Source organism: Schistocerca nitens, chromosome 9 (genome assembly GCF_023898315.1).
Source record: "Schistocerca nitens isolate TAMUIC-IGC-003100 chromosome 9, iqSchNite1.1, whole genome shotgun sequence".
Classification (NCBI taxonomy): domain Eukaryota; kingdom Metazoa; phylum Arthropoda; class Insecta; order Orthoptera; family Acrididae; genus Schistocerca; species Schistocerca nitens.
Window position 1 is genome coordinate 213,819,322 of NC_064622.1, and position 16,476 is coordinate 213,835,797.

A 16,476-nucleotide genomic window follows, 5' to 3' on the forward strand; every position below is an offset into this window, starting at 1 on the left:
GATGGGTATTTACAAATGGTATTGAGACTTTACAATATTTGAACTCATGTGATGAAAAACAGAGCTCTAATAGTTGAAATCAAAATCTATTACAGTAATGGCTAAGAAAAATATAATGGATTTAGTTCTGGAATTTCAACATGAATTAGGTAAGTGCTGTTATAACCTCTATAAAAAGTACCACACGCAATTTCTCTACTAGGGTTTTCCTCGGCTCTCCTAACATGTGCACTCCCCTGCTTTCTCTTGAAAATAGGTATAAGGAAATCTGATAACAATGTAGTGCATGGATAGAAATGGAAAAAAATGGTAATTTTTAACTGTTTAATCAAACTGGTGTACAAAGACTGTTACAGTTTATTTAATGAATTCTGTCCAACACACACACAATACATGATCAGTAGTTTCTTTCATCCATCTGACGACGTTGGTCCACACAGTCTTTAATCCAATTTTCATTAACTATATGAATTTTTTTCCTTCTTTCTCTATTTAATAATTTGATCTCTTCAAGCCTTGTGTGACACCTGAAACAAGTTGCCAAGTGAGTGACTGATCAATGTACTAGTTGACTTATAGATAAACAGGACAGGTAAAAATGCAGTTATCATATAGGAGCCACCAAATAAAGGAAACAGTGTGACGACAGTGAAAACTCACTAAGAAAAAAACACTTTAAGTTTAAAATTTCTGATCTATCTGAGGTCATGATTCAAATGAATAATAAAAAAAAAAACAATAAAAATGGCAACAGTACAACAGTAACCTGTAAGTTGATAGGTATATTCTGAACAGTGTGTTTTATGTGTGCTAGAAGTCAGTATCATGCAAATGCACAAAAGAATAGTGTAGGAACACTGTAAAGGTAGCACCAATGACAAACAGCATGCTGTTATTTGAGTTCTGCACAGTGAAGGTATAAAACATATTAAAAATCATTGCAAAAGAGGTATAGAGAGAGAGAGAGAGAGAGAGAGAGAGAGAGAGAGAGAGAGAGAGAGAGAGAGAGAGAGAGAGAGAGATCCAGGATGGTCAGGCATGTAGCAAGATAGAAGCTTGGAAATGTTGTGATGTTCATGGCTGATGCTTCTCATCTGGGTCATGCATATCATATTGTGACTAGGAGAAAACACTGCAGCTGTTGAAGCTGTCAGAATGAAAAACTGCTGAGGGACACTGAATGACACTGCAGCAACTGTAAACATTAGCCACAGTTTAGCACACAACTCTGGCTCCATAAATTGTGTGCAAAATTGGTAATCTCTCATGGTGAGAGGTGGGAATATAATACACCCAGGAACATCGTCAAACACAATCGTTTTGCTAGTCCACATGTTAAGGTGTGGGGAGGTATAATGTTGCATGGGTGTACTGACATCCAAGTCTTTGAACACAGTAAACTTACCAGTCAACATTATTGTGACATTGCGCTCCTTCCCCATGTGCATCTTTTCAGGAGTGCTTCCAAGTCTGATTTAATTTTTGTGGATGGCAATGCATGAACTGCATCACACTGTGCAAGTGGAGGAGCTCTTGGAACAAGAGGATATTTGGTGAATGGACTGGCTTGCTCATTATCCTGACTTAAATCCCATCTAGAATGTGTGGTACACATTGGGGAGATGTATTGTAGAACATTCACATGTACCAACAACCATCCAGCAGCTTTCACAACTGCACTGGTGAAGGATAGGGGCACCCTTCCACAAGAACTCCTTACCAACCTCGTAGGTCAGCATGGGAGCACATTGCAGAGCATGGAGTGACATCTGTGATGATCACACCTCCTTTTTAAAAACTATGTCCTGCCTTTTGTAATGTCCAGTGGACCTTCATAAATCATGGTGACTTCAGTGTAATTGTCATCTTTGAGTAAACGTATCATTTCTGTTTGTCTCATTGTGTATTTCCTTCAGTTACCTTCTCTACTACAGTGCAGCAGTTCATTCTATGTATGATCCAAGTTTCATTGAGCTATGTTACTTATCAGTGACACAATATGCAAACATTATCTATGTCCTTCAGTTTTGTGCACCAGTATACGTCTTTATGGACCTCATTTAACAATTAGTAACATTAAAGTTAAGGCTAATGGTCATGTCACATCTTACAGCAGCCTATGAAATGAAACAAAAAAACTGTTAAAATGGTGCACAACCATAGGTAAATGGAGGAAGAGGAAGAGGGTGTGGGGACCTGTCGCCACCCCCTGACCTGGAATTTGGATTACACAGTTTTCATTCATAACAGAATTCTTATATACTTCTAGAAGTGATTTCCCATGATTCCAATAATCTTTTGTTTAGCCAATACTAAGGATTTAGCAACTGCAGTATAGCTTACAGACTGAAGTTTGACTCTGCTATGGAGTGTGCACAAATCTGAAACTTACTGGCAAATTAAAACTGTGCACTGGACTGGGATCTTTACTTTTCACTGGAGAAGTGATGTACGGACCAAGCCACCCAGGCAGTACCCATGATCTGCCCTCATAGGTTTGCTTTCACCAGTACCTCATTTCCTACCTTCAAAACTTTGAAGAAGTTGGATAGTTCGGTCAGCTGAGCACTTATTTGGGAGGAGCTGTATAAATGGTTTGGCTGTCACAATGTTCACAGAAAATTATGCCATTTATTTTGGCACAGCTGCATTTTCATACTGACCTAAACTCATATCAGATGAAAGCCTCTGACCGACATAAAAGATGTGTCATACCCATAATCATTTTAATAATACAAAAAGGTGTATTTTGGAGATAACCATGAAATCAAGCTTACCTTTAAAGGATCAAAATAATCTACCTATAACAAAAATTGAATGTATATATAAAAATATACAGCCTACAGTTGCAGGTTAACTTTATCATTTACCTAGGTTAGTAATAACGTCTTCTTCAGATACAACGGGCTTAAAGTGAATTTGCCACAGCTTGTTTAATAGAAGTGACAAAACTTTATGGTTATGCATCAAGTTTTATAAAGTTGACTTAGGACATGACTTTTCTTAGGCAAACATTTAAATAATATTTTATGTTCTGAAGAAGATGTTATTACTAACTCTGAAACCTAGGTAAACGATAAAGTTAACCTGCAACTGTAGGCTGTATATTCTTATATAAACAATATCAGCTGCTGTCGCTGCATAAAAATGTTAAAAATTATAAAAAATTGAATGGATAACCATCAATTGTCTGGGATATAATAAAGTTTCTGGGACAACCACTAAAGTTGATGCTTGTGGCATGAAATGTCTTGAAACTGACACACTCATTTATTTAAAAATATGCATCCACCTCCAATCCTGGATACATTATTTGTGCAGACACCCATTTATACGAACTATTTTGTCACATTGGGGCAGATTCAATCCTTATTAATTAAGGAAAGGCATGTTATGTGGGGCTCACTTTTCTGCCACTGTTAAATCTTCGATAAGAGTAGAAGCTGTTAATTGACACTGGTCCTAATCAACTATAAAACCAACAGACAAAGCATTCATGTTTATAAGCCACATCTGGTTTTTACTTTGAACACTGTGAGATTGTTGTAGACCGCATACTCCAGAAAAATAATTCTTGACTGAACCTAGAAGTCAGTATGTAAGATATTCTTGTGTTTCAAGAGACTGATAACTGAGTTCACAGATGTCAAAACTCCTTTCTAAAATGGTAGGAAACTCACTCTTCTTTGTACAAACATAGCCAAACAACCCTTCAAAAATCTGCTCCTGGTTTTTAAGGTTGATACTATATGTTCTTCTCAGGAAAGTCATGTCATGATAATGGATATCTTGAGTTTAACACAAATCAGTTCCTAGTTCAACAAAATTACAATCATTTTTTCTTCAGTACCCATTTCACTGCATATGCAGTGTGACATGATAGCAACTGAGCAGCCATTCTCGCACTTTGGTGTGCACATCTCTAATATTCAGATGAGTCTAATACAAAACATGACTGACAGATTGTCCTTCTGATCATTTGTCTTTCTTTGTCATAGCCATCAGTAGGGCCTCCATTTTAATGACAAGTCATATTTTTTTCCTGAAATTAAGGCTGAATTTTACAATTTATGCACAATCCAGATACTGTAGTGTAGAAGAACGTAGTTTTATTGTGCTTATAAAGGCATAATTACACCTTTTTTTTAGCAATAGGTCATATTTTGGCCAACTTTTGGCATATGGGTCATATTTCAGCAGAAATGCGTATATTTCTCATTTTTTAAGGAAACAAAAATAAAAACACAAAAATGTTTCAGGTGATAGTGTCACAAATAAAGACAACAATTAATACAAATCTTTGTTTATCAAGACTATGGTAGACAAGTAGCATAGCACCCTAGTTGGTTTGCTGATGTGAGACATTGTTGCACGGGGTCAACAAAATGCTCTTAAAGCCAACAAAGGCAGCTTCCGATATAATAAACATCACACAAGTGGGCACACTATTCAGTTTGAATATAAACTCAGTCTGGTTCAATATGATGAAATTAGAGTGCTCCAAAGCATGAAGTTGAAAGGTTTTGTTCATTGTTTTGGTGAGTAGTTCTTCACCACTGACAGGGTATTATTATTTTGTAAACTATGTGACATTAAAGTTAGTTCAGAAAAGCACTCTACTGTGCAACGACACTGCAGCCCCGCTAAATACAGAAGCTGTGTGGAGAGAACAATTGAAAATGACAGCAGACAAACACTATTATTTGAGCAGACAGGTCAATCTTCAACTGTGCAATAATTCTGCAAGGACTTGTGTGAGATGATGATGGCTTGCAGCATTCCTCTGGAGAAGCTGAAAAATCCATACTTCAGACAGCTATTGGAGAAAAACACAACACATCCAGTTCCAGTTGAATCTACCTTGAGAAATGTTTTGAGTGTCCACAGATGAAACTACTAATGTGGCAGGCGTTTATGTTGAAAATGTTGTTATTGGTGTTCTAAAAGTTGACAGGCTTGGAGAAACATTCCTCCCAATGTGTGAAACTCCTGAGAGATCAAACCACTCAATAACTGCCATTTTGTTTGACAACTCTACGAAGCAACTGTGGGCAGGTGGTATGAACAGAGGTAACGTTTTGCTGCTAGTGACAGGTGGTGCTTCATACCTGGCTAAAGCAGCCAAGGGGCTTCAGATTCTCAACACCAGTATGGTGTATGCCTTGCACACTTTATGCAGAGTTGCAAAAGAGGTGTGATCAATTTACCTTGATGTGGACAAATTAATTTTCTTGACAAACACCTTAACTGCTCCTTCTCCCTCAGCCTCTTCTTACATGATAGTTTATTGACTTTATGCAGCTATATATTACTGCACCAACTACACCAAAATAAAGAAAATCTCTTGTAAACTTGATAGCAATGCATCAAGTGCTATCAAATATGTGAAAGATGTCTTTATGGATACGTTGTCTGGGAACTTAGCATACATCAAAACCAACTTTTCAATGGTATCAAAGGCCATCTATCATAGAGGTAGCACTTCCATCCTGACTTTCTGCAGTTTGCAATTCTTTGCATTTGTCTAAGATTTTTGTGGCTCAGGCAGTGTGGAGTTACAACCACAGAAGTGGTAGTGGCAGCACTGGACAGAGGACAAGACTTGATCTTTGGAGAGGCGGGAAGTTCCAAAATGTCAGCAACCACAGCCTTTTTGGAAGTTCTGGGAGAAGGGGTGGGCTTTAAAGAAACTGCAGCAGCACAAGTATGAAATGACAAACGCAGGTGCTAGTGCTGACACTAGCAACCTCCATTTGTATAGTGGGATCAACTTTCTGGGAACAGAAGCAAAGGAAGCAGCGAACATGGGTGACTAAATGTCCTTGTATGTCTTTTTTGGCTTCACCATATGGAATGCACTTTATTGTTTTTATCTCCTGAATCTTCTGTTCTTCAAGGAAAATACTGCAGTCCCTACTACAGACAGAGCAGCTGAAACACTTCAAAGAAGAAGAACAACCAGCTCCGTCATGGGTGGTTCTACCACATTTGCCACAAGTGACCTCTCCCTTACAACCAAGAGTAGTGCGCCCAAAGTGCTGGCATTTAAAACAGTGTATTGGGTTTGGGAAACAAGATCACATGCTTAGATGAAGGAAACCTGTCTTGACATGCTCTGGAAGTCTGGTGCTGTAAAATGTAAGAATAAAAGAGTCTGACTTGACAGAACTGCCATCCACCCTTTTCACAAAGTTTCACACATCCACAAAGCCTTCCTGGGACCACTCAGCTTTCAGTAATTCTCAGGGAATGTAAACTAGATCCCTACAAGTCACAACACCTTTACTGTAGTTTAAGGTTTTGTGCAGTTTGGTTTCAATTGAATACTCCACAAGGCATTGAGATTTTGTGAGGTTCTTCACTTGTTGGAAACTAGACGTTTGGACCAAAAGGATCCATTTCATAAGTGCTTATAAAAGTTCTTGCTATGCCCTCTAAACCTTTCTGTACACACAACAGTGAACCTTTATCAAAGCTACCTTCTTTCCTTTTAACTATGGTGAACATATTGTGACAACCAGCATTTTCTGTTATAACTTACAGGACGGGCTACCTGAGCCCTTTTGTTTGATTGGATGTTGGTAACTTCCAGCAGCCCACCCTTTCTGCTGGGAGGAGGAAAGAAAACTATCAAAGGATCCATTTTGGTCCCACAAGCAGGAAGGGAAATAAAAGCCTGTCTAGACAGAGCACTGCATGCCTAGGCAAGCCTTATACAACTGAGGAGCGGCAGGTACCCCAGAGGTCATCCACTACTGACTGTTACACCTAAACAGCCATGCTTCTCATCAGCATGCAGCACACCTTGAGACAGAGAGGTTTTTACCATCCCCACAATCCAAGAAGTCACCATTCCCTGTGATGCACAAAGTTCCAGTGGTTGCTGAAGCATGCCCATTGCTTATGGTGACAGGGGACGCTTACCAGTCCCCAGCAGTAGAACCCCAGTGTCACCAAGCCAGTATTCAGCAAAATAATGCTGAGCCCCTGAGGGGATTATTATTTTACATGGTAAACATACACAACTATCACAATTACTCATTCGACCTGCTGAACAGGCTGTCCTAATAGCCATTGAGGTAAGAGAGTGCAACAAACAGCAGACTGTGCCACACAGTGAAACAAATGATGCCTGCATTCTGGGCTCCAAGGTCATACTTTGATCTTTTCACTGGTAGAACAGGATAAGAAGACCAGCCTTGCTGGTGGAGTTTCAACAAAACTCACAACTTTTGGCGTTGTCAAGAAAACTAACTGTAGTTCCCTGGTTCTGTGTTAAATGAAAGGATTAACCCAGATACTTCAAAGATTCTGTGACAAACTAGGCTACAACTTCCTAGAATTGCACCATAGGATTGAGAACTGTAAGAATCCCCCTAAATGGGTCAGTTGTGCACTATACATCAGAGGTAGTTTCACAGCTGATTGTATGTGGGACCAACAAACAGATTTTATCTTAGGTGAGTACATCCAAATAACAACAGCTGTATTGGAGAGAGCCTTAAAATCCTAGTGGTTAACTGTCAAAGCTTTCATAGGAAAGTGCCAGAGTTTGAAGCCCTCTTAAACAGCAGTGGAGTACAAATTATACTTAATACAGAAAGCTAGTTAAAACTCAAAATTGAGGCAGTGAGAGTTTTGGGGAAAACTGAAGCATAAATGAAAAGAATAAGCTAATGAGAAAGGCAGGTGGTTTATTTGTTGCAGTGGGTAAGAAACTCGTATCTGCCAAGATAGAACTTGAAACTGCATGTGAGTCTGTTTCAGCAAGACTCAGCATCAAAGTTGGGCATAAACTTGTGGTAGAATTGTTCTGTCAACAACCAAACCCACATATGCAACCAAAATCTATAGTTCACTAGTGCACAAGTTGTCCAATTATACTGTAATCATGAGAGAAAACGTTAATCATCAATCAGTTGTGATGATAACTGTTTTGAAAGTGGTAGGTATGACAAGACATTACTAAATGCCTTCTCAAAAAACTACCTGGAATAAGTAGTTCAAAAGCCCACACTTGAAGTAAGTAATTTGGATGTAATGGCAACAAACAGACCTGATCTCTGTAAGGAGTCCACATTGAAACTAATATCAGTGACCCTAACGCAGCTGTAGCAGCACAGATTGCCACAGTAGAGAAAGAGAAAGCAACCAAAGTAGAAAGATTTGTGTGTTAGCAAACTAGATAATGAAACAGTAGCTCATTGAGGAGCTTGAAACATTTCACCCTGGACAGGCACATGTTGAAGAACTGTGGCCCAAATTTAAAAGAATAGTTCACTATGCACATGTACATGAGTGAGGGAAACATCACCCCCCTGCCCACACATGATATACAGTCACTGTAAGGAAACTGTGATGAAAACTTGAAAGAAAGAGACTACTGCATAATAGGTGTTAGACAAAGTATGGAGCTACTTATAGCAAGGTGCTGAATGAAACACATTAGGCTGGAGAGAAGGCAATGCATGAAGCCTTCAGTGACTACTGTAGCAGAATCTTATCAAAATATCTCTCACAAGACCCAAAGAAATTCTGTTCAGATGTAAATGATGTTAGTGGCATCAATGTTCATGTCAAAATGTTCCTTGAGGAGAAAGGAACTGAAATTAAAGGTAGCAAAGCAAAAGCAGAAATGCTGACCTCCACTTTCAAATGTTCCTTTAGAAACAAAAATCCAGGAGTTCTACCTCAATTTAATTCTTGTACTCCTGCAATGATCAGTGAAGCACACATTAGTTTCAGTGGCTTTAAGGAAAAGCTGCCAGTTCTAAATTGAACAAAGCTCCAGTGCCCAACTGAATTTCTATCAGATTCTGTACTGAATCTGTGGCTAAGTTAGCCCCTCCTTTTACTGCAATATACCACAAATGCCTCAATCAAAAAAGTGTGCCCAGCAGATGCAAGAAAGCACAGATCATAGAAGTCCACAAGAAGGCTAGCAGGAAGTAATCCACAAAACTACCAGACTATCTCACTGATGTCCACCTGTCGCAGAATCTTAGAACATATTATGAGCTCAATCATTATGAGGTATCTAAAGAAGAATGAGCTGCTTCATCCCAAACTTTATGGACATGGACATGTCTGTATGGGAGCACAACAGCAAGGTCTTTAGCACCTGCGCAAAAACAGATTGACACGAGAGTGAGTAAAATACACAAAACAAGAAGATAAAACAGCATGTGAAACACAGGTAACAAAAATTGGAAAACTAAGTGCGTACCCACGCAGAAACATGGAATGGAGTATTGTGTCAGTAGTAAAACATTAATGACACAGGAGGAAAGTGCTATAACCTTTATACAATTCTGTACAGTAAATGGCATAACTCCATTGATAAATATACACTATGATTGGAAGTCTGTTGCTAAGGCAGGATATTCAAAATTTCTAGGTGTGTGCATTGATGAGAAATTGAATTGGAAGAAACACAGCGATGATCTGCTGAAATGGTTAGGATTAGCTACTTATGCTACTAGGGTTATTGCAAATTTTGGCGATAAACATATCAGTAAATTAGCCTACTATGCCTATTTTCATTCACTGCTTTCATAAGGTATCATATTTTGGGGCAATTAGTCATTAAGAGAGAAAGTATTCATTGCACAAAAGTGTGTAATCAGAATAATAGCTGGAGCCCACCCAAGATCACCTTGCACACATACATTTAAGGAACTCGGGATATTCACAATACCTTTGCAATACATATATTTACTTATGAAATTTGTCATTAATAACCATCTCAATTCAAAAATAACATCAAAGTGCATAGCTACACCATTAGAAGAAAGGATGATATTCACATTATTACGAAATGTCGTATTCATGATCTTTGGAACAAGGATTAATGTATGTATGTATGTATGTATGTAAGGAGCTAATATAGTACAGCAAATGGACATGGCTGGTTGACCACAAGAATAAAAAAAGGAGAAGCCAGCCTCTCTGCAACACAATACAACCTCCAGCCTAAAAGTTTAGGCCAGAGTCTAGACCAGGGATCTCCAAACTTTTTAGTCCGCGGGCCACATTGACTCCTCCACGAAGTCATAAGGGCCAAGATCTACCTAGAGGGATTAAAGCACCCTAGCACTCCATGATCACCGTAATGTAAGGCTAAAGGAAAGATGAAATTGCAAAATTCTAAGGTTGTGGGAATAGCTAGCACTGAAACGAACTAGGATTTTTATTTAATTACATAGTTTTGATCGTTGGATGTACCTGACCAAAATTCTGGCGTATTTTATTCTGGCGAATTTCACCGACAAAAAAGTATGTCACTGCACATTCTTCACGAAAGCGTCCTGCAAAGTTAACGAAATTTCAAAATCAGTGTTAGCAACACTATTACTGCAAGACGTAACAGAGGTAGAGTATGTCAACCCATTGTTATTTCAAGTGGCGCAACAATAAGTTTAGTTATGTAGTCTTGTAGCGAGTAGCAGAGCCAATGTTGTGGTGTATTGGTCGCGATAGGCCTCGAAACTCAATTGTTGGCAGTATAGGTACCACCTCAAATATTTGGCGGGCCGGTAGAGGCTGAGAAACAGTATGGTAAGTGGTGTGCATGGTGTGGACAGTGTTTTATATGCCTGGCACACAGTAAGTAGCCATCGCCAGACACCATGCACTCGTAATTGAGCCGAGATTGCATAAATTGTCTGCTCTCCATGTACTGTGGTAAGACATTTAAAAATACTTAAAGCCTTAAGTGATCGTTTTTTCAAGTCCTTAAGATGTGGTAACCATGTAAGCTTAGAGTCAAATATGAGGCCCAGAAACCTCACTGTGTCTTTAAAAATAAGGATAGAGTCCCTCATCCTCAACTAGGAAAATTTAAAATGGAATGAGAATGGTTAAAAAGAACACACACAGACTTCTTGGTTGAAAACTTAAAACCACACTTCAACGCACAGTTATTTGCAAATGACGTGTTGTCATTGTGAGGCTTGAAGAAGGGCAAAACAGAGAAGTCATCCACAAACAAAGAACACTGGACAAAAATTTTCACTGTGGACTTAATGCTATTAATAGCTACGGCAAAGACAGTCACACTTAAAGTGCTACCTTGGGGGTCACCATTTTTCTGCTCAGAGTGATCAGACAGGACATCACTGACTTGATGTCTAAAATATTGTGGCGAAGGAAAGGACTGAATAAGCATGGGAACACAACCACGAAAACCCCATTTGTGGATCTACTCCAGGATAAATAGCATTGTAGGCCACCTTGATGTTAAAAAATATACCTAGAAGGTGATGCTGGCATAGGAAAGCATGTTATATAGCCGCTCCAGGACGGCAAGATTACGAGCGATACCTCCTGATCCCACAATGAAAGCAACTAAGGAGTTGCTTAGATTCTAAGATCCAGACAAGGCGGTGGTTCACCATCTGATCCAAGGTCTTCCCCATGCAGCTAGTGAGGGCAACACTACAGTAACTACCTGCATATGTACGGTCTTTCCCAGGTTTTAAAAGAGGAAATAAAATTGCCTCATGCTAGAAGTCGAGAAAGTGACCTGACACTAAAATGCCATTAAAAAGTGTGAGAAGGATATCTTTGCTTCACCTTGTGAGGTGCCACAGCGTGTTGTAATGGATTCTGTCATGACTAGAGGCTGTGTCATGAGCTGCAGACAATGCAGAATCCAACTCCCACATGGAAAATGGGCAGTTGTAAGGATCCAGATGGTTCAGGCAGTGAACTGCCCACTGAAATCCAGCATGTTATCTTCAGCTGCATGTTGTGCCAGGGGTGGTCTATGTTGTTTTTGGTCACAGTTAGGCAGTGGCTGTTCATCCTGGTGGACAGCTGGTTGGTAGTCATACCAATATAAAAAGCTGTGCAATGATTTGCAGCAGAGCTGGGGTTGCTTTCACAGGTGGCCTCGCCCCTTATGGGGTTGGTTAAACCTGTGACAAGACTGGAATAGGAAGTGCTGGGTGGGAGGATTGGGCAGGTCTTGCACCAGGGTCTTCCACGGGGATATGATACTTGTGGCATGAGGTTAGGATTGGGCGTGGCATAGGGATGGACTAGGATGTTGTGGAGGTTGCGTAAGTGATGGAACACCATTTTAGGAGGGGTGGGAAGGATATCGGGTAGATGTCCTTCGTTGCAGGGCATGATGACTGGTAATCAAAACACTGGCGAAGGACGTGGTTCAATTGTTCCAGCCTGGGAGGGTACTTGGTGACGAAGGGGGCACTCCTTTGTGGCTGGTTCTTATGTGTGGTGGGAGATTGGAGTTGTGAGGAGAAATGGCACAGGAGATCTGCTTGTGGACTAGATCTGGGTGATAGTGCCTGTCTGTGAAGGCCTTGGTGAGACCCTTAGCATACTGGCCAATGGAGTTCGTGTCACTGCAGATATGACATCTTTGGGTGGCCAGGCTGTGTGGTAGGGATGTTTTGGTGTGGAAGAGTTGACAACTGTCGAACTGCAGGTACTGTTGGTGATTGGTTGGTTGGTTTAATGTGGACAGAGGTGCAGATGGAGCCCTCAGAGAGGAGGATGTCAACATCTAGGAAGATGGCACATGGTGTAATAATTTTTAGGGATATGAAATAAAATAATCATGTAAGTTCAGTCGCAGATAAAGCAGATGGCAGATTTCAGTTCATTAATAGACTACTAGGGAAATTCAAATGGTTTCAAAAACACTCGTATGTGCCGTCCTCCAATGCTGTTCAGATGTGCCAGACCCATACCAAACAGAACTAATAGAGAATATTGAACACATACAGTGCACAGCAACATGAATGGTCACAGGTTTGTACAACTCAAGAGATAATGTCACAGAGATACTGAAGAAATGTAACTGCTAGATGCTTGAAGATAGACAAACTATCCCAAGAAAGGCTACTTATGAAGTTTCAAGAACTAACTTTAAGTGATGAATCTACAGACATCCTACAACCTCCTATGTATTGTTCCCATTGGGATTGCAAACATGAGATGAAACTAATTACAGCATGAATGAAAGTGTTTAAGCAATCATTCTTCCCAAACTCCATATGTGACTAGAACAGAAAGAAGCCCTAACAACTGGTATATTGGAAAGTATCCTCTGCTATGCACCTCACAGTACAACAAATATAGTCACCAAAAATTATGTCACTGTCACTGCTTAGAGCAAAGGAGAACTGAAGTCTGTGGCATTCCTGTCCCCCGGTGACATGGGGGCGGTACTGATGAATAGCAGTGATTTAGTCAGACTACACTACCTGTTAAATTTGTACCTACCTCAAATAAGTATATGTTCTGAAGTGAATATATCACACTGCACAAGATATTTCAGTTTTAAGTTGTACGATGAACGAGGTGTATATACAATGAAATAGTAACAAACAATGTGATCAAACTTGGGCCCCACATGCCAAGAGTATGCACTGTGTTCAAATTTTTACTACAGTAATCTACAATATAAAATGTCAGTAATAATCATACAGTACTATACATAATCTGAGTCTTCAAATATTTAAACAGTTACTAACTTTCACTCTCGCTATGAATGGATTTCCATTAGATCAGTGAATCACTGGCACGTAACACAATTGGACTTGAGTTTTTACCATTTATTGGTCTCAGTTGCGTATACTTTTGTGAGAATTATCATTCTATAGTTGAAGCACATGTTACTCATGCCAGTTATTAAGACAGCAGTCTAGCTACTCAGAGAACCAGCATTCTTTATCAGGCCATCCCAATTTGGATTTACAGTGGCTTCCTTAATTACTTCACGTGTATGCCAGTACGGATCCTCCAACAGGCCACAGCTGGTTCCCTTTTTTCATTCAGCTGAGCTAGTGCTCTGGGTCTAATGGTGTCATGAATCTGAAATCTCATGGCTCAAGGTGTAACTTAATAGAGAGAAGTGATAACTTTTCCTGAGCTCTTATGTCAGAGTCAAATGGATTTCACATTAAAATGCAATGTTTTATCCCCATCTGCGGGAAACATTTTCAAGGGGCATAATAGCTCACTATATTTTATTAATTGTGACACTTCTCGCTGTGAAAGTTTACTACTGTTAATCTAATTTTCTTTAACTAGTATTGTATGCTCGGTATATATTTAGGTATACCCTAGAAACAGCCATAACTGACATACCATAAGCATTATCGAGATAGAGTTTAGTTCTAAGCCTGCGGTGCAATCTGTTATGTTAAACTTCAGGTCTTGGTAATTCTGATCATGCCAGGGTGTAGCAGCAACTTGATGGACAGCAATAACAACCGTAGATTGCTCCAATGGTTTTTGAGAAGCTATTTTGTCACTCAACAATTATTATTTTCTAGTAGACACTGAACTGGCACATAAAATAGTAATTAATGATATTATCAACAACGATATATACATTTCCAAAACCCAGTTGATGCAGCACTTAAAAGTTTAAATATAGCATATGAATCAACAGTGCAGGACTATAGCTCAAGGAAATAAAAGTGTATCACAATAATATTATATTCTAACCAAAAGATGACAGTGTACCGAACTCCCTAATCAAGATGAACATTTGAACCAAAATTACATTATAATCCTGACCCAGGGTAATAAGACTTTTTATCTTTTTCGGATATTTGAAGGCCTATCTGTGGGTAAATATACTTCATTAGTTTTACCTGTATGTACGTGCTTTCTGAAAACAAAGATAATTGCAGTTAAATGAAGTCAATGTTTTTGTGTACTAAATGGCATTACAGGAGTTGAAATGGTTAAGGCTCCAGTCATGAAATGTTACTTGTCTAATACCCCACAAGCAGGAGTTACAGGGAATCATAAGACAGTCATTGTCAAAGTTTTTTATGCGGTCACCATGGATGTTTTGTTCAAAATTTTCTAGCTAGTATCATCAGGGTGTTTCTGCAAAATAGTATAACTGCCTCATGAAACAGCTTGATTAATGAGAACAACCAGTATGAGAAAGGAGCAACTATTGTACGTTTTAGCTTTTGTTCATGAGGAATGCTGGCCAATATTTTCCTCAACCACATAGAGAACAAATTGTCAACAACACTATGAAGTCAAAGGAAAACAAAATAATACACTGATACTAGCACGCACATAAGACACCGAAGAGCCAAAGAAACTGGATGCACATTCAAATATAGAGATATGTAAACAGGCAGAATATGGAGCTGTGATCGACAATGCCCATATAAGACAACAAGGGTCCGGCACAGTTGTTAGATCAGTTGCTGCTGCTACAATGACAAGTTAGCAAGATTTAAGTGATTCTGAATGTGGTGTTATAGTCAGCGCATGAGTGATAGGACACAGCATTTCTGAGGTAGCGATGAAGTGGTGGTTTTTCCATATGACCACTTCACGAGTGTACTGTGAATATCAGGAATCCAGTAAAACATCAAATCTCTGACATCACTGCAGCCGGAAAACGATCCTACAAGACTGGGGCCAACGACAACTGAAGAGAATCATTCAATGTGACACAACTACAACCCTTTCACAAACTGCTGCACATTTCAATGCTGTGCCATCAACAAGTGTCAGTGTGCAAATCATTCAACGAAACATTATCAATGTGGGCTTTTGGAGCTGGAGGCCCACTCGTGTAAGCTTGATGTCTACACGACACAAAGATTCATGCCTTGCCTAGGCCTGTTAACACTGACATCAGACTGTTGATGACTGGAAATATGTTGCCTGGTTGGACGAGTCTTGTTTCAAATTGTATCAAGTGGATGGACGTATATGGGTATGGAGACAACCTCATGAATCCATGGACTCTGCATGTCAGCAGGGGACTGTTCAAGTTGGTGGAGGCTCTATAATGGTGTGAGGTGTGTGCAGTTGGAGTGATATGGGACCCCTGATACATTTAGATACAACTCTGACAGGTCATATGCAAGTAAGCATCTTGTCTGATCACCTGCATCCATTCATGTCCGTTGTGCATTCCAATGGACCTGGGCAATTCTAGCAGGACGATGCAACACTCCACACATCCAGCATTGCTATAGAGTGGCTCCAGGAACACTCTTCTGAGTTTAAACACTTCCACTGGCCACCAGACTCCCCAGACATGAACATTATTGAGCATATCTGGGATGCCTTGTAACATGCTGTTCAAAAGATATCTCCACACCCTCAAACTCTTATGGATTTATGGACAGCACTGCTTCAGACATTAATATAGGCAAGTGTACCAGTTTCTTTGGATTTTCAGTGTATAATCTGTCTAATAAATAAAAGATAAACCTAGATAGCATTGCTACAAAACAGCATCAACACAATTCATTGGCAGATAAACTTTGGAAAGAAAACTGATAAAAACAAAATACTGAGTCTCCTGTATCTCATGGTACAAAGAAACAACAATATACCATATGAAAGTTTTAAATTTACAATTTCTTTGATATATGTCAACAAAAGTGATGGAATTTTCAATCTTTTGGGTAAGCTTCTAGAATAACGTCACATTCTGCTCCAGAAAAGAAATAGTTATAC

General features: G+C 39.5%; 1 protein-coding gene across 6 annotated transcripts in view; it reads right to left on the minus strand.

The window, feature by feature from the left end:
* Window positions 1–310: 310 nt before the first annotated feature.
* Window positions 311–16,476, minus strand: part of LOC126202989 (DNA ligase 4) — a 291,615-nt gene continuing 275,449 nt past the window's right edge. For all 6 annotated transcript variants that reach the window (XM_049937187.1, XM_049937186.1, XM_049937183.1 and 3 more), the window contains one exon: window positions 311–527. In XM_049937187.1, the coding sequence (XP_049793144.1) occupies window positions 398–527 (130 nt within the window). In that variant the 3' untranslated portion in view covers window positions 311–397. The remainder of the gene's footprint in view (window positions 528–16,476) is intronic.